The following is a 20,895-nucleotide window of genomic DNA, read 5'->3' on the forward strand; positions in this document are numbered from 1 at the left end:
TGTTTATTGGTTTTTAGAAAGAAAGGAAGAGAGAGAGAAACATCAGTGTGAGAGAGAAATGTTGATGGGTTGTTTCCCATACGCCCCCAATCAGGTATTGAACCTGTAACTCAGGTTTGTGCCCTGACTAGTGATCGAATTGGCACCCTTTTGGTGCACGAGACAACACTTCAACCGAGGCACCCGTCCAGGGTCATTGGTGGTTTCTTGTATGCGCCCTGAGGGGGGTGCGAACCTACAACCTTGGTGTATCAGGAAGATCCTCTAACCAATTGAGCCCCTGGGCTGGGTATTTCAATATTTTGGGGATGTTTCTCCATTTTCTCCTGTCTTGCATGTTTCAGATGAGAAGTCTGCTGCCATTCTTATTTCTAGTACTCAGAATGGAGTATATTTCTCAGAGTTGTAAATGTCCTTTTTATGGTTGTAAGCATTTTGATTTTGATATGCTTTGGTAGAGTTGTCCCCCCTACCGTGTTTCCTGGTCCTGAAGTTTTTTGGGAGTCTTGGATCTGCATGGGTTTATAGTTTCTATTGGATTTGGAAAATTTCAGTCCTTAATTTTTCAAATATTTTCCTGTCCCCTCTTCCACTTTGGGATCTCCAATTACTGTAACTAGTTAGGCTGGTTGAAGTTATTCCACAGCTCATTGATAAACAGCTCGATTCATTTATGCCTAGTTCATTTTGGATAGTTTCTATTTCTGTTGTCCAATTCACTGTGTTTTCTTACCTGCTTATGCTTTCCTGTAACTTCTAGAACATGTATGTAGTATAATAATACTTTTAATGTTTTTGTTTAATGATTCTGTTATTTGTGTTATTTCTGTATCTCTTATTGCTGACTTTCCCTATTATTAGATGCATTTTCCTTCTCATTTTGCATGCTTATTAATGGTTTGATTGCATGCCAGAAATTATAAATTTTACCTTGTTTAATTAATGCTGGATATTTTTGTATTCCTTTATACATTCCTGAAGTTTGTTCTGGTATGTCGTTAAGTTACTTGCAAGAAGTTTGATTTCTTGAATCGTGTTTTTAGGCTTCGTCAGGCGGGAGCAGAGCAGGTTTCTGTCCAGGCTGACGGGCCGCACGGTTTGGGGCGGCCCTCGGAGTGTTCTGCCTGGTGTGGAAGTTCAGTCTGTGTGCTTTGGTCTGCAGAAATTTATTATGGTTTTTATTATATGGCATATGGTCTGTTTTGCTGAATGATCAGTTGCATTTAAAACAGTATGTTTTTTGTTGTAATGCATTTGTAAACATTGTGTAGTTTGTTGACATTCAAATCGTTTCCTCCTAGCTCTTTCAGTAACTGATAGGGGTATGTTAAGAATACAATTTTGATTGTCCATTTTGCCTTGTTTTCTGTGATATGTGCTTCATGTATTTTGAAACTTCTTATTAGGTGCATCCGTGTGTCTAGGATTGTTACGTTTTCTGATGAACTGTTCCTTTCGCCATTGTGAATCGTATGTGGTTATCACCTGAAATCCTTTTTATTCTGGAGGGGTTTTGTTTTGTGTCGTGTTTTGTTGTAGTCATCATGCTAGTAGAAGTGCATATCCTTTAGAATTTTTTGACAGTAGATTGAAGGAAAAGAATGTGTTGATATAGAGAAAATTTACCACCTAAGTCATAGTACCAGTTACATAAGATATGGCAAAATGACCTCATTTGTGAACTGTTACCTGCTTGTTTTATAAGCAGGGGCTCGGAAGTCAAGTAGGGGAAGCACTGATTTACAAGGTTTGTCAGTTAGAACCCTAACATCTGACTATCTGTTACACCTGGAAAGTGAAGTCTTCTCTTGCCTTCTCTTCTCTTCGAACCGCCCCCTTCTCTTGCCTTTCTTTCCTTTTTCTTTCCCTTAAAATCCAAGTAATAAATAGTACCCCTAATTTACAAAGCCAAACAATATTGCAAGGCCAAAGAAAAACTGGTTTTTCTTTAATCATGAAGCTTTGTGGGACTCTCCCTGCTTTCTACAAATCAATAGTATTCTTAACCTATGTACGTGTTCTGCTTGACAGACATAAAGTATTCAAACTTACTATTTTGAAGATAGTTTATACACTTCCTTTGCAAACAAACTGTGTTGTTTACTAGCAGTCTTGGCTGTGCATGCTCTTTGTTCTGTAAAGATGCGATCTTTGCTCTCTAGGCATTAATGATCTGTAGACAGCTATAGATAATCAGTGTGAGGTGTCCCAAGAAACATGCAAAGGATCCTGGGATGCCTGTCATCATTGTTGGGAAACAGCCCCTATGAGTTTGGTTTTTGTGATAGTTTAACTTCTCATGTGTCTCAGGTTCAGTAAATGCCGCTTTGTTATGCAAGAAAAAAAAAATTTCACTTGTGAATCACTCATGACACCACGTCTCACAGACGAGTTTATTTATTCATTCATTCATTCATTCGGAGTGCGTTTACTAAAGCTCGGGACAGTGCAACAAGGAAGTCCTTGGGAGAGGAGAAGCAGCGGGAGGGAGACTAGGCGGGCCTGCTCTGGCCCTCTGGAGACATCATGGGGAAAGAAGTGGGCTAAGTCATTTAAACATATGTTTTTTGTCATTGTATTTTTTGATACCCAGACATTGTCAAGCTTAGAATTATCATTTGTCTGTTACATTTTTGTTGATACCAATTTGGGTTATTTACCCCTCCCTTCACTTGATTATATTAACATTTTTGTTTTTAAATGTTTATGACTGAAATGTTCTATAGAACTATATTAATTTGCATATCAGTGAGAAGGTTATAATCAGAAATAGTAAATTTGACTTCTGAATGTTTTGGATTTCTTTTCATTTATCATGCTTCTTACTCCTCTGCAATTGAAATTTTTATGGGGAAAGTAATGTTAGTGTCCAGAGACTGTGTTGGCTCCACCGTGATTTCGGTCTCGATGATTTATCACTCAATATTAGTATGACTGGGATGTATCAATCTTAGTGTGATTGGGGACAGCAAGGGGGGACAGGTAGCAGATTGCCCGTTCTCATGAGTACTTTTTCAGCAGGTAAACGAGGAGTGTAATTTAAAACACCTGTTTCTCAAAATTAGTTTTAGAAGCCAAAATGGCTTGCTTCTTAAAATGCCGGTTAGCAGATGGGACAGCTGAGGAAATGGAAGTAATAGACAGACTTAACTGGGTGCATTACGTTGCTTCGTACTGATTGTATTGTGGTGTTAAAGAAAATTTTGAACTCATAGTTACATTTTTAAAAGAACAATTATAATTTTCTATTATAGGAATCACATGCAGCCCAACTACAGATCCTTATGGAATTCCTCAAGGTTGCAAGAAGAAATAAGAGAGAGGTATATTATTTTGTGTATTTTACATAATGTTTTATTTACTATTGTTGACTATTCCCATTTCCCCCCCATTTTTGTAAAGGCGTTTCAGGCTAAAAATATTTTTTTAAACATTTAAAAAACATTTGAGTTTTCATGAATTTTTCTTAAGTTTTGTTATTTTGACTTCTTTTACCTTTACAACTTGATTATTTAAAAGTCCCTTTTTGTAGATGTGCTGACAACTCTTCTATAGGATTAAATGCCGCAATGACTGACCTCAAAGTATAAACAATGTAAAGTAGAATTATCAGATGACAGCCTACCCTTCCCCCTCGAAGAAAATTTAAGAAAATGGAGATACTAGAACCTTGAGTAGAAGGGGTTACAGCCTTTCTACGTGGTGAAAATGTGTGATGGGGTGGAAACATGTAAAAATACAGCTACCTGTTTAGACCTTGAAACGTGTAAGTCCTGCAGAATAGTTAGAAGGTAATTTTGATTAACAACATTATAACTAGCGTGTTCTAATTTAACCTTTAAAACGTTCCCCGGTCGTTTCACACTTGCGCTGGGTGTGGGAAAGTCGAGGCCAAAATGCCGTGCTCTCGGCAGCGCGCTGAAATGACTCGGAGGCTGTTTTACGTCTGAGTTCCTGGCCGTCTCAGGTCTCGCATGTGTTCAGTTTGACTTCTCTAACTAGGGTACTTTTTACTCATTAAAAAATATGACCATCTATTACGTGTTAGGTCATAGAATGTCTTTATTATTTTTGAGAATGGAAGGATGAGAGATTGCTTCATTTTGGGGAGGTAGTTGAAGCGTGCATCGCCAGAACCTAATGTTTATCTTAGTTTTATGTTTCCCCCTGTTTTGATTACTTATGGTGTATATTTTTATTTTTTCTTAGTTCAGATAAAATTTTTCTGTATTATGTGTTTATTGCTAATTATTTTTCACATGGCTCATTGTTCTTAATTTTTGTTAACAATTTTGATTTTAATATTTCTCTTAACAGAAACACTCTGTTTATCATAAATGTAAGATTTATTTACTTATTTACTCTTTTTTTGGTGGGTACTTCTTGAACTTAAAATGCATGGGAATCGCCTGAGGACCCTGTTGGAGTCCAGGCTCTGGTGAGGGGCTGTGTGTGTCCGATGACCAACACTCTTAGCCCCCTCCCGGCGATGCTGCCCTGGGCCCTCAGGCCACGCTTTGAGTAGCAAAGTTGAAAATTTTATAATGTATGAAAATAAAAATATTAACAGAGTATATACATGCCACACGTTTTGCTCTAGGAAACCCTCTGGGAGAGTGCTAATTCTTCACATTCCATACACCGCCTGCAGCCCCTCTTTTAAACAGAACGTGAAGCTCTCTCTGCGGTGGTTGTGCCTCCTCCTGCCCAGCCTTTAACCTCGTTGAGGGTGAGATTGAGTGCGTAGGAAATTGCCGGTCACGAACGGTGACTGATCTGCTAAGTCAGCGGTACACATAAGAGGGTATCTGGGGGTTAAATGCAATGGCTTGCCGTAGTCTGTGTCCTGAGTTATGTGAGGTTTTCGTTAGCCCCTGAGGTTTATTAGTGTTCTCTAGGGGGTCACTTAATGCTTGCAATAATTTGTTAGATTTGAAATTGTTTCGGGTGATAAGGATATAGCATATGAGGGATTTTTGTCCTACTAGTGGGCTGACAAGTTACCCTGCCTCAGTGTATAGATGCCAGCAGAAGGCATGTGACTTCTGGGTTGGAGATGAAAGGACTTTCTGCATCACTTCTGGCAGCGTCAGCCTCATGATTGTGCGTCAGTTCCCTGTGACCCACCCCCACGTGCTGCGGGGGGCAGCGTAGGGATGGACCCAGGTTGTCTCTGCACGTGCAGTGGGTCTGTGTTACAACTAAGGCACCCCGAGCTTAGGAGGCCCCAGTCTTTTCAAAGGGCCTGCTAACAGACCTGTCCAGTCTGTGCCCTGCAGGGACACACTGTTCTTACTAAGTTGATCCAAACACAGATCTGCCCTCTTCCTGGAAGAAGGCACTGTTTCTCTTGTCACGGCATTCTCTATACATTCTTGAAAAGAAACTTGGAACAAAAGCTATCACTAGATAAGCAGGAATAGGAGAACTCGATGGAGAATTGTTTCTTAATAACTAACTCTTCCTTGTGATCCTAATTTGTCCTCTCGGATTTGGTGGCTGGTGGCCTCCAGTAATGCTTTCTGTGGTACTGCCTTTGATCCCTACCTCTTAGTATCAGTGTTTCTGTATATTTGTTATGCAATGTCTGGGTTGATTGTGCTGTAGTATTTTTCAGCATACTGAAAGTTGGAAGTAATGTGATCTTGTGAAGGATCCGTTGTGTTTCCCCTTGGTCTGTGTTTTACCATGGTCAGCAGCCTAACCGAGAATCGTGCGGCTGCAGCTGCGGCTGCTGGCACGCTGCGTGCGGGTGCCTCTTCTGTGCCTGACTGCACCGTGCATGCTGGCTTTCTTGTGCTCAGTGCGTCCGCCGTTCAGTGACTTCCGGCAGCTCAGGTTTAATCACACAGGGACTTGGAGGAGCTAGGTTAGCAAAGTTTCAGACACTTGAAAATTTGGAACTAGGTTAACAGACTTTAAGAATTTTACCTGTTACTTTGATTACATTTCATACATTTCTTCATGATTGGAGTTGGGTATAGTAGTGATTTGTAATCATAGTAAACTTTAGTCTAGAAAATAGAGTTACTACCTTGAGATCTAGTGCAGACAGAATGAAGTGAGTGATTATGTTCTTTTGCATATGTTAAAAGTATATTTGCAGGTTTAATCCTCAAAATGAATGTAATTGTTAAAGGTCTTGTGTCCTGCAGTATAGTTCATACTTGAACTTATTTAAGCAAAATACAGTATGACCAAAATACAGTACAGGATGCAAAACGACTGCTTTTGAATCTGTATGCCTAAGGTTAGCATTCAGACTTTGAAAATTAACTTTGTGATTTCATACCTAACTTTTAATTGGGATTATGATGGGTCTTGGTTTAGACATCAATATATACCAAAAAGAAGTTAAATCTGCTTTTCAGCTTTTTTTCAAATATTTTTAAATTTAATCTTTATTGTATTTTTTTCCATTACCGTTTAGTCCCCTTACACACACCCCCTGCAGTCAGCACACTGCCATTCATGTCCGTGAGCCCTTTTTCCCTTTTGCCAAACCCCTCCCCCCCTCCCCCCACCCCTGCCCCCGCTAGCTGTTATCTGCTCTCCATCCATGAGTCTGTCTCCATTTTCCTTGTTAGTTCAACTTGTTCACTAGATTCCGCATATGAGTGAGATCATATGGTATTTGTCTTTACTCTGATTCTCCAGGTCCATCCATACTGTCACAAAGAGCAAAATTTTCTTTTTCTTTTTCTTTTCTTTTTTTTTTACAACTGAGTAGTAGTCCATTGTGTAAATGTCCCAGAGTTGTTTTATCCGCTCATCTACTGAAGGACACCTGAGCTGCTCCCATATCTTGGCGACTGTAAACAGCACAGCAGCGAACACAGGGGTGCTTGCAGTCTTTCGGATTGGTGCTTTGGGTTCCTTACTTGTCAGATTTAACACACTCATTTACTCCAATGCTACACTTCACTAGTGTTTTAGGACTGTTAGAATCCTATATTTAATTTTTATTTTTGACTTATTCTACCCTGCCGACTCTTTTGAATATTAAGAGACAAGAATCGGCACGTAGTAGACCTCAAGTTTAACTGACTGGAAACCATCAAACATTTACCGTCTTGGGTGGGGCACACTCACTGGCTCTGGGAAAGAAATGCCAGCTTCTTGCCACGGGGGCTTCTCCGTGGGACAGCGTGCTGCACTGCACGCAGCTGGCTGCCCTCAGGAAGCACGCGTGAAAGCAAGAGCGGCTTTGAAAACAGCAGTCACAGATGGTTTGTGGCTGAGTGCTGAGAAGCGACGTCCCAACACGTGCTGTTCATTGGAAGCGGATCCCGAGTACCCAGCCCACACAAGGGCGTGAACACCGAGAGGCGGGGGCCTGCCCACCCCAGCGTGTGGTCGGTGCCAGTGTGTAACTGACCGGTCGCTCCTGCTCGTGTTCAGGTTGAGCGGGCGGCTGTGGGTTCCGTGTGAGGGCCACTTGCATCTGTGCAAAGTAGTGCTAGCATTTGAACAGTTGTCCTTATGTGTTTAATTTGATTTCATTCTAAAGTGTACTTCTGGACATTTGTAGTACTTGTTTCATTTACTGTAATAGGGCTGTTTTGATGAGTTGTGGTTTCCTTTTGGTTTTGTTTGGAATGTTAACGAACTCAAGTTTTGAATGTTTTTATGTGGAATAAAGCAGAGAAACGTTTACTCAGCAAACACAGTCTGAAGAATCCCCCTAGAGGGACCCTCCATGGGCCACCGTCCTGATTAAGTGGCTGATTGTTGCTAGGGGCCCTGAAGCTTCCTCCCCTCTCCAGAGGATAGCCTTCTTTTTTGCCTGTTAGGTAGTTAGTATTCTGATATTTATGGTAGTCACCTCCTATTTTTCTTTATTGCTTTGATGCCTAAATATTTATGTCTCTCTCTCCCTCCCCCCCCTTCTCTCTCTTTTGAACTTACATAAATGCAATTCTATAATAATATTTTGTTCTTGTCTTCTCTGGCTCAATATTAAGATTCATCCATATTATTGTACGTGGCTGTAGTTGATCTTTTTTTGTTGTTGTGCGAAATGATTATACCCCATTTTGTTGCTAGTGGACTGTTAAGTTGTTTCCAGTTTGGAGCCATTCACACGACGCCACTACCTCTCTTACATGTGTACCCTAGGCTACAGTTAGCATATGTATCTGTATGGGACGTAGGTAGAAGTGGAATTGATGAGTCATAGGATATGTACAAACTTTTTCTAACCACTTGTATTACTGAGTTACACTTCCTGTGGACATTATATGAGCGATCCTATTATTGCACTGCATTGCAGCAGTAGACTTTCCAATTTAGCTAATTTGGGTGGTATATATTGCCGCTATCTCTCAATGGTTTTAATTGGCAGTTTTCCTGATGATTAATTAAGTTGAGCACATGGTACTATTTTTAATGGCCATTTAAACTTTTTGTGTATATGCAAAATAACTTGCTTAAGGCTTTTTGCATCTTTTCTGTTTAGCTGATTTTCTTAATGGTTTGGTGTTTATGTGTATAGTCTAGATAAAAAATTTCTTTTTATCCATCTATCTCTAGCAGATATTTTCCCCCTCTAATTGGGCTGCTTTTTTCATTGTCTTAATTGATATAATTTGTAATGAGCAGAAGTTTCTGTCTTTAATGGAGTCAAATTTGTTAGTCTTTCCTGTTATAATTAATGCCTTTTGTGTCAGGTAAAGAATTCTTCTCCACTGCAGGTCATGAAGACATTTTTGCTATGTTATCTGTTTGAGGTTTTAATTCTTTATTTTTCACATTCAGATCCGTAATCTACTCAGGGATTTATTGTGTATCATGTGAGGGGTAGGGAACTTTCCACTTGGATGATGAGTTGTCTGAGCACCCTTAATTAAAGGCTTCATCCTTCCCCATTGCTCTGAAGTACCACCTTTGTCATTCGTCACGCATCCATACATGTGTGGGTCTGTTTCTAGGCTTTCTCTTATGCTCTACTGGTCTGTTTGCTTTTTTGTTTTGTTTGTTATTTTTGGCAATACTGCATTGTACTAAGTACGGGAACTTTATGGTGAGCGATTGTTTTTAGGAATTCATGGCTCAGCTGTTCATGGCTCTCTGTATTTCTGTACAAGTTTTAGAACCAGCTGGTATATTTCTGGTGCTGTGATTTTTATCGGGATTACTCTGTAGGTCGGTTTGGGAGACTGCATCTTCACAATATCGAGTCTTATAGCCCATAAACATGGTATTTCTCTCTACTTTGGTCTGTAAGAATGTCCTACAAAATTTTGGTATGTTTCAGAATATTGCTCTTCTACATCTTTATTTTAGATTTGTTGTTAGGTCTTCAGTCATTTTTTTATGCTATCGTAAATGATGTCTATGTCTTTAATTTCAGTTCCTTACTGTTCGTGTCTGGTACATAGAAATATAGTTGATTTTTACACATACAAGTTTTTGCATCCTCACTAAACTCTCATTGGTTCTGAGAATTTGTTTGTAGATTCTTTTATGTTCTGTGTACACGACATCATCTGCAAATAACAGTTTAGTTTCTTTCTTTTTGATTCTTATATCTTTTATTTATTTTTCTTGTCTTACTCCGCTGGCTAGGACATCCAGTACAGTGATGAATAGAAGTGATAGCGGGCATCCTAGTGTTGGTGCTGATCTCAGAGTGAAAGCTTTCGGCGTCTCACCATTAGGTATGACATTTTCTATAGGTTTTTCCTAGGCACTTTTTATTGTCCAAGGAAGTAAATTTCTATTCCCAGCTTTCTAAGAGGACCTTCTTTTTTCTTTAATCATTAGTGGGGGTTTGAGTATTCTCCAAAATGTTTGTGCATCTGAGATGATGTGAAATTTTTTGCATTCTGTGAATGTCAATAATTACATTGGTTTAACATTAAAAAGTAAATCAGCTTTGCACCTGGGTGACCAACCGTCCTGATTTCCCCAGAGGTGTCCTACTTTGATCACAGTCTGTTCTGCGTTCTAGGAAACCCCACCGGGGCGGTTGCTTACCCTCCTTGCATCCCTTACACAGACCGGACTTGGTCATGATGTACATCTCTTCCACGTTGTTTGGTTTGCTGGTAGTTTGTTTAGGATTTTTGCTTCCTGTGTTCGTTAGTGAGATTGTCCTGTAATTTTTTTTTATACTGGCCTGTCCAGTTTTGCTGTGACAATTGTTTGTTTTGTCAGATGATTTGGGGAATGTACCCTCTGTGCTGTTTCCTGGAAGAATGTGTGTAGTCTAGGAAGTTTAAGTGTCTTGCTGGGGAAGCCATCTGGACCTGCTGCGTGCTCACAGAGTTTAAAACGGTGGGTTCGGTTGCCTCCACAGTTACGTGCCCGTTCGGGTTTTTGTCTCACACGGCACTTGTGATACGTTGGGCTCCTCCCAGGAGATGTCGACTTCAGTTGAATTTCCTAAGCCGTTGAACTTTAATGGCCCCAGAGTCTTTAGTCCCGCCTGCTGCTCAGTGCTGTGCCTTCCCCCTTTTCCCTTGATCAGTTCTTGCCGGGGGCGCATCAGTTTTGAGCCTTATCTAAGAACCAGTTTTTGACTTCAGCTTTGCTTTCCATGTTACTAGGCTCTTTATAATCTCCACTCCTCTCCTTTCTTTTGTGGTTGTTCCTTTTCTCATTTGTTATCTTGGTTGTACATGTGCAAACTTGTCTCTAATATATAATATAACACCTAAGGCCAAAAAATACTCTTCTAGAGAATTTTTTGCACCTAATGATATTTGTATGGCATTTGGTTTGCTATTTCTTACTTTAAAATAGTTTTGAATTTTTATTATACAATAGGTTCTCTTAAGCCAGTGAACTATTATTTAGAAATTATCCCTTGGATATGGGGGTTTTCTTGTCTTTTGTTAGGATTTCTGTGATAATTGGATTGTCAGAAAATGTCCTTGTGTTTTATTTGTTTGACTATGATATTTTGCAGCTATCACCTGGTAGTTGGTTACATTTAGAAATATTTGTGCTTGGGAAGAATGTGGTTTTTTTTTTTTGCGATTGCATAGTGTAGTGTAAAGTTTGTTAAATGTATGATGATGATGATCTGCATTCTTACTGGTTCTTTGTTTCCTTGTTACATTAATTTCTGAATCATGTTCAAGGTGAGTTTCTTATGCAGAAGAAGTTTTTGTCTGCTCTGCCAGGCTTCTTTTTCCTGTTTGTTTGTTTGTATGTTTTTCTCTTTATGGATTACTTGGATGTTTTTAGAATTCCCATTTTGATTTATTTATAATGTTTTTTAATATATCTCTTTGTATAGTTTTTGGGGAGTTACATTATACATTCTAACTTACCACAAACCACTGGTATTAACATGTTACTCATTTGCTTTTTAAATATGCCATCTTAATGTGCCCCCTGTAGTCCAGCTATTTAGGGGAGGATTGCTTGTTCTGTTTTCTTCTCAACCCAACAGCTGTTGGACCAACAGGGCCAGGGCCCAGTCTGCCGTTCCAGGACGTAGATACCAGGGACGCGTGTGTTTGCGGGTGGTGGTGTGGATGCAAAGACTCTAGCTTTGCACTTTATGTGGCTAAATTTGCTTTGCTTTTGGTGGTAACTCTTAGAATTTGTGTGTGTGTGTGTGTGTGTGTGTGTGTCTGTTTAAAAGCCTTGTTTCTTTTCAGGTTTACAGCAAGTTGAGAGGAAGGTACAGAGGTTTCCCACAGACCCCCCGCCCTCACAGGTGTGCAGCCCCCTCCGTCACCCACGGCCCCCGCCAGAGGGCGCATTTGCTGCAGTTCACGAACCTGCACTTCCTCTCCGTAATCAGCCGGAGTCCGTAGATTACTTAGGGTTTATCTTTGGTTCTATACACTATGTGGGTTGGGAGAAATGTATAACTAACGTACCTGTCATTATAGAGTACCGTACAGAGTGTCTGCACTGCCCTAAGAGTCCTCTGTTGATCCCTTCCCACATCCCCAGACCCTGGCAGCCACCGATTTTTCACTGTCTCCGTAGTCTTGCCCCTTCCAAAATATCATGGAGTGGGAATCCTACAGCGTGTAGCCTTTCAGACTGGCTTTTCTCGTGTAGTAGTCGGTATACACTTGAGTTTCCTCCAAGTCTTCTCAGGCTGCACAGCTCATTCCTGCTCAGCACTGAATGGCAGTCCATCGTCTGGATGGACCACCGTGTGCCCCATCACCCACCGGGGACATCTTGTTGGGCAGTTGTGGACATGGTTTTGTGTGGCCGTAAGTTTTCAGTTCCTTTAGGCGAATACCAAGGAGCGTGATTACTAGATCATATGACAAGAGTGTGTTTAAGGTTTTTTTAAAGAAACCGCTAACCTGCTTTTCCAAGTGGCTGCACCGTTTCCTGTTCCCACCGGTGACAAACGAGAGTTCCTGTTGCTCCACAGTCTCCGCCAGCATCCGGTGCTGTCCGTGTTTGGGGGCTGGGATGCTCCGGCAGGTGTGCAGCGGTGTCTCGTTGTTGTTCTTGTGTATCACGTTCTGCTACTCTCTTTTTAAACAGGCTCTTTTCTGAAAGTACACCAGTGTCCTTTTGTTCAGTCTTGAATGTCGTCTGATTGAAGTGGTCTTGGGGTATTGTGAAAACAACTTAGGGTGGAGGAGGGAAGTGTACTAGCTGGAAGAGTCGAGAGCATTTGACGGAGCTGGTTGCTCTTTGTGCTCCCCAGCCCGGGGTTTCTGCTGCGCGGTCTTCTCTCCCAGGTTCGCGGCTGCCGTTGTGCTCTCCGTAGTGAGTGCAGGGCCTCTGCTTCCGCAGCCTGTTGTCGCTTGACCCTTGGTGTTCCCTGCCCCCCAGCCCTTGTTCCCCTCGGGCTGTGCTGGGTGACCTCTGGGATCAGCTTCAGATTTATTGTTTCTCTTTCCCACGTCTTTGGAGCCTTTGCATGTATGTGCTACTATTTACCCTGTTTATTCTGTATTTCCCCACTGTTTTCCACCTGGAAAAATTCTGTTAATCCTTCAAGGCTCAGACCTTTGTTTAATTTCAGATGTAATTTAGTGAGCCCGTCTCCGCTCCCCTGCCTCTGAGCCTTCCATCTCGGTGGGCAGCGGTCTGTGTTTCCCGGACCCTGCACGCCACACCGGCACCCTCCCATCGCCTCCTGCGCACGGGGGCAGGGCCATGGTCGTCCTTGTTCGCGCTCTTCCCCGACTGAGGGACTGAGTTCCGTGAGGGCACGGCCTCCGGTTTCCTGAGCCGTGTTCCTCCCAGGGCTTAGCAGAATGCTTGGGACCGGTTAATAATTGAACTAATGAGTTATCAGTTATATTGCCAGCTATGTATATATTGCCACAGAAGAGAAGGTTCTCGTGTCAATAAACCTTGAAACTCTGTTTAACCTTAACCGGACATTAAAGAAGTTAAGGTTGAATAGTAAGGTACCGCGTTCAAGAAGCAGTATAGTGTGGTGGTCAACAGCCTGCATTCTGGGGCGAGCAGGCTGGCTGGATTTGAACTCCAGTGCTGCCCCTTGCTGAATCAAGAGTAAGACAGCCACTTGCATATACTGGTGATAGAATTTCAAGTTGGTATGGTGTTTCTAGAAAGCAATTTTGTTTTATATAGTGAAGATTTGCTAACTCTTCATTTCTAATAACTTCATTTTTAACAATTTTTTAATAAAGTTTGAAATTCAGACTCATGTTTCAGAAGTACTTAAAATAGTTTGCAAACACCAATCTGGCGGAGGGGGAATGGTTAAATAAATGTACTGAATGTGATTCAGCAGTTAACACGTTTGCATGTAAATGGCACAGAAGGAGGTTATAATTCAATAGGTAAGGTAATCAGAGATAAAACATCACCTTAAATATGTTTTTTAAAATGCTTAAGAAGCAGATGCTGAGATGCCAGCTTGTTTTTGCTGTTGGATGGTAGAATATAACCTCTGTGAGGCTAATTTTTATTTTCAAAATGGGGTTAACAACTGACCTGCTGACATTAACTGCTGACAATTAAATGAGGTTCTTTGGATATCTTGTATTTTTAATAAGTCACATTGTTATTGTTCATCTTTTTATTATAAAATCAATTCTTTTTCCATTAAAGAAGTTCCTTTTACTTTGCTAAATATTAAGTTTCTTCATTTACATTCTAACATAGGGACTTCCAGATTTTTTTTGTGAGTGGTTTTCATCCCTATAATTTACCACTTGTACCCAGTTTTCTAGAAATCGTTTTCAAATGTAAAATTATTTTATAATCTTGGTGATGTCAGTATGGTTTGATTTATGCTTTTTCTTTTCCTCTTTTATCTCCAGCAACTGGAACAGATCCAGAAGGAGCTAAGTGTTTTGGAAGAGGATATTAAAAGAGTGGAAGTAAGATATCGAGAATTTCTCACCTCTGTAGCTGCTTTTCAATTTCATGAAATTGAAATTCCTTTAAATTGCTGCATTAAATTTATGGGATTGGACTTAACAACGTTATGTAGAAAGTAACAGATGTTACTTTAATTTTGAGAGTGCATTTTATAGAAAAAGCATCACTTTCTTGTTGATAAAGTGTATTCTAAATTTGTTTTCACTTTGTTTTATTGCCATAATTTTGGGGCAGGTTGAGAAAATCACTCAGTTTTTTGTGTGCCATCGTGTTAACATAAATCAGCTCCCACAAAACCCTCAACTATTAATATTAAAATATGTCACGATTTCATTCTTCTAGGTAAACAATTTTTTGTTTATTTACTGTGCCTTACTGGGTGCTAACATCCATTCAAAAAGAGATAGGAGAGTATATTATCAAAAATCTAAGAATTTATAGTATGATATATTTTACTTTAGAAAATGGGAAGATCTTTGAGAGGTTCATAGGCTATTATTATGATGTGAGGTTCCTGTCACTGTCTTCAGCTGTATTTAAATTATTGTATATTTTTAATTATTCACACGTGTTACATGTTTCCTTTGCTGGTACATCTTGATTGATGCTGAGCTCACTGTTAGTGGAAGTTCGGTGTCCCACGTGGCATTCCTAACCTGTGTTTGATTGCACTGAGAGTCTGGATTAGTCAGGAATAATTCTGCTTGATGGTGGATCCATAGTGGCATTTTGAAATTGGCTGCTTTTCCATTCATCGAAACGTCGAGCATAAGAAAGGAAGCCACATTGCTGGTGGGAGTCAGAGGCACAGTTTATGCGGTAATACTTGGTTAAGAGGCCTTTTCCTCTGGGTTAATGATCAGAACTTAGCGTTTGTATTTATTTGAAAAGCTAATATTTGAATCAAGAGAAGTGTTGCTTTTTAAAATGTTTGCAGAGGTATTTTGAAGTAGAGACCAACACAGTCTGCCCTCCTGTACCTCGAGAACTGAACCCAGTGACCCAGTCACCATGTGGTCGTTTTCACCCGGGCTTACCAGCAGGTGCCCGCGCAGGCCAGCGGTGAGCCGGGTCGCTGTTCACGGAGCGCGCTGCACTCTGCCTGGAAGTGCCGGTGGCCCTTGAAAGATCCGCTTATATGCAGGGGTTTCTTTTCAAGTGAATACTTTACATGTATTTTCTCTTCCTTATGATTTCCTTTCCTCTGGCTTACTTTATTGTAAGAGTACAGTGTATAATACACTGTAACACACAGAATATATTTTAATTAATTGACTGTTATAAATAATAAGGCTTCTGGTCAGTAGTAGGCTATTAGCGGTAAAGTCTGGGGGGAGTCAAAAGTTACAGCAAATACACGGGGAGGCTGGGAGTCGGTGCTCCTAACCCCCACCCCCCCCCCCCCGCCCTGCGCTGCTAAGGGCCACCTGCATTCACAGCGTATTTGTCCCTTTTCCCCATTGGTGCTTTATTAGTGATTAACAGTGTTTATTAAAGAGTTTCTAGTGTTTTAACAATGCATACTGTATAAAAGACTTATCTCTGAACTTTTTTAGATATTCTTGCTTCTGCATTCTGGAGAGGAAGGCTTGTTGAGGCAAAAAGGGACGGATAAAACCTGGGGTTGGAAAGGAATGTACTGTCATATCTGGTTTTGATGCATGCACCTTCTGTATAACTCAAATAATTATAAGCTCAAATAACTGTGCTTTCAGGAAATGAGCGGCTTGTACTCGCCCGTCAGCGAGGACAGCACCGTGCCTCAGTTCGAAGCCCCTTCCCCGTCACACAGGTACGGAACTTCAGAGCCGTAGTTGTGCAGGGTTTACGTCCCGCAGTGCACACGTGGTGCTGGTCCCTGGGGCCGCGTCTGGGGCCGCGTCCGTGTGGTGTTCAGAACCCCTGAGAAATCACTTTGGCCATGATCTAGAAATGAGATTCAGATTACCCATCTGTGTTTTTTAATGCCTTGAACTTCATGCCAGAGACAGTCACTGAGGAGTATAATGTGATGTTACGAATTCACTGTTGGATAAAAGGTTCTGTGGATTTCTTGAAATAATGGTAGCTTTTAATATCTTGTGAATAAAAAATTCAGTGTACATTAAAATCCATAGTTTGAGACCATGAAATGGTAACATTAGGGGGAATTTTAATAAAGTAAAACGTTGAGCTTTTCCCATAATTTACTGAATTTTGGGGGGCAGATTTCCTCAGGTTTGAAATGAGGGCATTGGGTCAGTTAGCTTAGACCTCCCTGGCATCTGCTCGTAACTCCCTTTTATTGCGTAATTAAGCCGCCTTTTCTGCGTGCTCTGTGGGAGCATGGGTCTGCGGTTGTCTAGCTCACCGCTGTTTCCCAAAACCTCATTCGGTGTTTGTGAGATACGGTGAGTGTCTGTGGTTCTTTCTCAACTCGTATTTGATGAAATGAGCACTACCTAAATTTCAAGTGTTTTTGCTTGAAATGTTCAAAGTATAACAATTTTACATGTTCTTAGCTTGCTAATCCATGTATGCTAATGAAGGCTTTTTGAACAAATAGTTCAGGCACTCTTCAGGCAGTATGAGAGTGTGTGCCAGCCCGCAGGACCTGTCGGTTCGGGAGAGCTCCTGTGGGCCTGGTTTGGGCCCACGCAAGGGGACGGGGCCCAGGGGGTGCGCTGGGTACAGAGCTCTCCCGGGATGCTTGCTGTTCCCTGTTCGTCATTGTGCGGAGATCCCTGTGAGTCCTAGTGGATTCTGCAGTCACTGCAGCTCCGTAATTCAGCTTGTTTTTCTCCAGCCTCAGCTTTATTTAAAACACTTTGGCGTGACTCAGTCTCTGGTATTTGTTATTTTTAAGCTTAGCATTTACTTTCTAATATACATGGGATCCTTGTCCATGGAATGTTTATTATATGAGAGCATGCAGGCAAGCACAGGTGGTCATATCGCAACATGTTCACTGATACAGCGACAGTCCCGATCATCACATCCCTCTCTAACAGTGGCAGGCCTTTATATCTGTGGTGGCCAGGCCCCGAGACTCAGTCTCCTACTGATGGTTTTTATTGTCATGTGACATGATAGTACCATATTCATGTAACTGGACCTGTTTATTCAGTGCCTCTGACGTGCTTGGCACTGTTCCAGATGTTCAGTCTGGCTGGCAAAACCGCCGTCCTGATGACATTCGCCTCTGGGGGTGGTGCGTGTGTGGAGGTCCGGGAAGACACTACAGAAGCACATTTGCAATGCAGCAGTGGGTAACGTGGAAGCAGTACCTTAGGGGAGGCAGTTGTAGGCACACTAGGGGTTTGCGGAGAATTCTGCTTTTGTTTGGTTCGGCAGGCTTCTCCAGGGAGCTGACAGGTAAGGGGACACATGAGTGAAGTGCAGATATGACTGAAAGTCATGGGAGAGTTTTGAGCAGGACGTGATTTAGATTTTAAGATACTTGCTGGGGTTTGCATGTGGCGGATACAGAAGAGCCGCGACGTCTTCAACTGCCGCCCCTGCCGTTGGAAGCCGGAGGAGAGTGAGGGAGCACTGCAGCATCCAGAGCGGGGGCATGGGGCTTGGGCTGGGGTTTCATCGGTGGGAAAGGCGAGAGTTGGTGGCATTGTAAAACACAGTAGCACGTCTTATAAAGGATACAGGGTTTCGTGAAATCTGTGAAGCCGTTGTGGGAGATTTGCTAAAATAGTGTACGAGGCTGTCATCAAATGAGATTCTGGCAGACGGGTGAATAGTGGAAGGAAGGGAAATAGGCAAACATGATATTTCCTTCAAAAGAGTGTTTTGACATTTTATTAAAATAAGTAATTTAAATACTCATCAAAGTTTGAGAGAGACACTTGGGGAAAATGGTGTTGCCCTTAAGTACTCTTGGGAAAGGATCCTTAAGTTTGGGGTGTGAACTTGAGCGTGCTGGGAGGAATGTCGTGTTAAACTATCAGTATCTGACTTTCCTTTATTTCTAGGAAATAGTATATAGTTGCAATTGCAATAACTTTCCCTCATAACTGTTAGCTATATTATTTGAATACCAGTTTTTGTTTTTATTCCTCACTGTAATGTTTTGGTTTTTCTTTTAAGCAGGTTTGGTTTTTTAAAAGCCTGTTTGTGGTTTCGCTTATTTCTATAATGAGAACCTTCTTTACGTGTCAGGTCATTGACCCCCGTACCCCACAGATTCTGGGTGTATGATGAGAGGGTGCACTTTACTGGAAAGAGGACGGCAAATAACGCCTCCCCCCCGCACACTCTCAGGATTCCGTCTTCCCTATGCCAGGACCAGCTGTGATCGCTGAGTCCTGACACTGCTCTTCCTGCTCCCTCGTTTAGGCCCGGGATCACACCGAGTCTGGCAGTGGTTTTTAACTGTCCTCCTGGGGGTTAGATCTGAGCACGTTCCTCTCCTGCTGAAATCCTTCAGTGGCTTTCCACTGTGTGCCAGTTGGTTCCGAGCCCGCTCTTCCTCGTGGCCCTTCACGCTCACCTGTGCCCTGCCTGCTATTTTCGCATGTTGGAATTGAATCGAACTCCCAAAACACGGTGTTAGGTACCTTTACCTACACTGTTCCTTTTGCCTAGAAACTTCCTGGATTCATCTCGTGCATAGCTTCTCCCAAGCTTAGGTGATTACAAATATATCTTAAGAAATTTCTGCTACACATGCATGGGGGACTTTTGAACATAAATGATGTTTTGCTGTATTTTAAAGAAGTTTATCTGGTGTGTGGGAGAAGTAGTGAAAGTGGTCGACTGTTTTATGGTTGGGAGTACAGGGGGTACCTGCCACAACTCTGACCCTGGACCGTGCAAGGGAGTTGAACTTGATGTCATAGGTGAGGGAGGACCATGCAAGAATCTTACAGAATTTTTAACTTGAACTAAAACAAAAAGAAACACAAAACACATAAATCAAACTTCCTTGGCAGTGTTCGAGAGGATACTCTTCTTACACCTGTAATTTCTTATTAAGTTGATAGTGATAGGTAGCATATTATGGAAACCATTTTTGAAACAGTGTAGTTCCTTTATAATATAGGAAGAATGTATTCCTAGTCATTCAGCCAGTTTGGGGGTGTCTCAGGCATGTATGAAACCCCATCCCAGGCCCTGGGGACACAGCTGTGGGTGTGACCGACCCTGGGACCCTGCTGTCGGAGTTCCACAGCCTGAGGGCGGAAAGTTACGCTGGCAAGTCAGTCATTCTGCTTAAAATATGATGTAAATAGACTTTCAATCCCAAGAATTAAAATAATGAAATGAATTTTAAGTCCAAAACTTTAGTAATCATACTTGATTAGTAGACATTCCAGGACTTTTTGAAAACACCTTTAAGTTCTTGTTATAAACTGTAATCATCACTGCTTGATGAAGTTATTAACAGTCTCTTCCAGTTCTGAATTTTGAGATGCAAGGAGGCCAGGTTTCATTGTGCATGAGTTCCTGTCAGGACTTATGTTTGAAATGCAGATTTCTGAGCCCTACTCCCAACCTGATCATGAGGTCTGAGGTGGTTTCTAGAGGCTCACATGCAGCCTTGGGCCCTGGCTGGTATGGCTCAGGTGGTTGGAGTGTCATCCCATAGACTGAAAGTTTGTGGGTTCGATTCTGGGTTGGGCTACAAGACATCTGATCAATGTTTCTCTCCCTCTCTTCTCCTGCCTTCTCCTCTCTAAGCATGTCCTCAGGTGAGGGTAAAGCAAATTTTTTAAAGTGCAGGTTTGCAGGGTCATACTTTAAAAATATGTAAACACTGGTTTGGTAGAGAATATGTATTACTGACATGTTTTTAAATCCTCAAATCAGATACGCTGATTTTCTCTTTCATAAAAGCTCAGATATTCAACACTAAAGTTTTTTAACTGTCTTTAAACTTATTTCATATTTGGGGAGGATGCGGTAAAGATGTCTAATTATTTTACTCTCTGCTGTATAAAGTCACATGTCTTTCTTGAATGTCTTAAACATGGCTCAGGTCAAGTTCCTAGGCTTGGGAGAGCCAGGAAAGTTAAAGTCACGTCAAGAGGAGGGCTGTATTTATTTGCAAGAGCTGTAACTGTCAGATTAAAACGGCGTCTGCGTCTTAGGTGTCGTTTTGTAATTCACATGTATCAGCTCACAGAGCCCCCAGAACACAGGCCGCGTGGCCGGATTTTTCATCCTTCTCATCTTACAGGTGAGGAATCGAGGCACAGACACGTGTGATTTGCCCAGCGTCATACCGTTAGTGCGGGCCCGCGCCCTAGCGCAGGCGCACTCACTGTCCAGCCTCGGGAGGTGAAAGGGTTTGGAAGTCATCAGAGCTGACCATAGAACATTGAAAAGCAGACGAGTAGAGACTTTCAGTCAAAAACGGCAGGGCAGTGGTTCTTCACGACAGAAAATGTGTGTCGCTCCGGCAGTCCTGCACACGGATCTGGAATACACTGCCTGAGTTCAGGTTTCAGCCCCACAGGACTTCCAGCAGTGTGAGCGCAGGCGGGTCTGTTAGCTTCGGCACACTTCTGTTTTCTCCTCCGTAAGGCGAGGGTGACGATCCCTGTCCTGCTGGGTAACACGCGATGGCACGTGTGAGGAAGCGAGAACACTGCCCGGCGCACAGCACGCACT

At 41.9% G+C, this 20,895-nt stretch overlaps 1 protein-coding gene across 4 annotated transcripts in view; it reads left to right on the forward strand.

The window, feature by feature from the left end:
- The window catches only part of COP1 (COP1 E3 ubiquitin ligase), an 86,189-nt gene that overhangs the window by 29,109 nt on the left and 36,185 nt on the right, over positions 1-20,895 (forward strand). For 2 of the 4 annotated variants that reach the window (XM_028531025.2, XM_036015800.1), the window contains exons 6-8: positions 3,255-3,323; positions 14,229-14,288; positions 16,005-16,081. In XM_028531025.2, the coding sequence (XP_028386826.2) occupies positions 3,255-3,323; positions 14,229-14,288; positions 16,005-16,081 (206 nt within the window). The remainder of the gene's footprint in view (positions 1-3,254; positions 3,324-14,228; positions 14,289-16,004; positions 16,082-20,895) is intronic. The other 2 variants (XM_036015802.1, XM_036015801.1) reach the window with 1 other exon arrangement.

The sequence above is a fragment of the Phyllostomus discolor genome, chromosome 14 (assembly GCF_004126475.2).
Source record: "Phyllostomus discolor isolate MPI-MPIP mPhyDis1 chromosome 14, mPhyDis1.pri.v3, whole genome shotgun sequence".
Classification (NCBI taxonomy): domain Eukaryota; kingdom Metazoa; phylum Chordata; class Mammalia; order Chiroptera; family Phyllostomidae; genus Phyllostomus; species Phyllostomus discolor.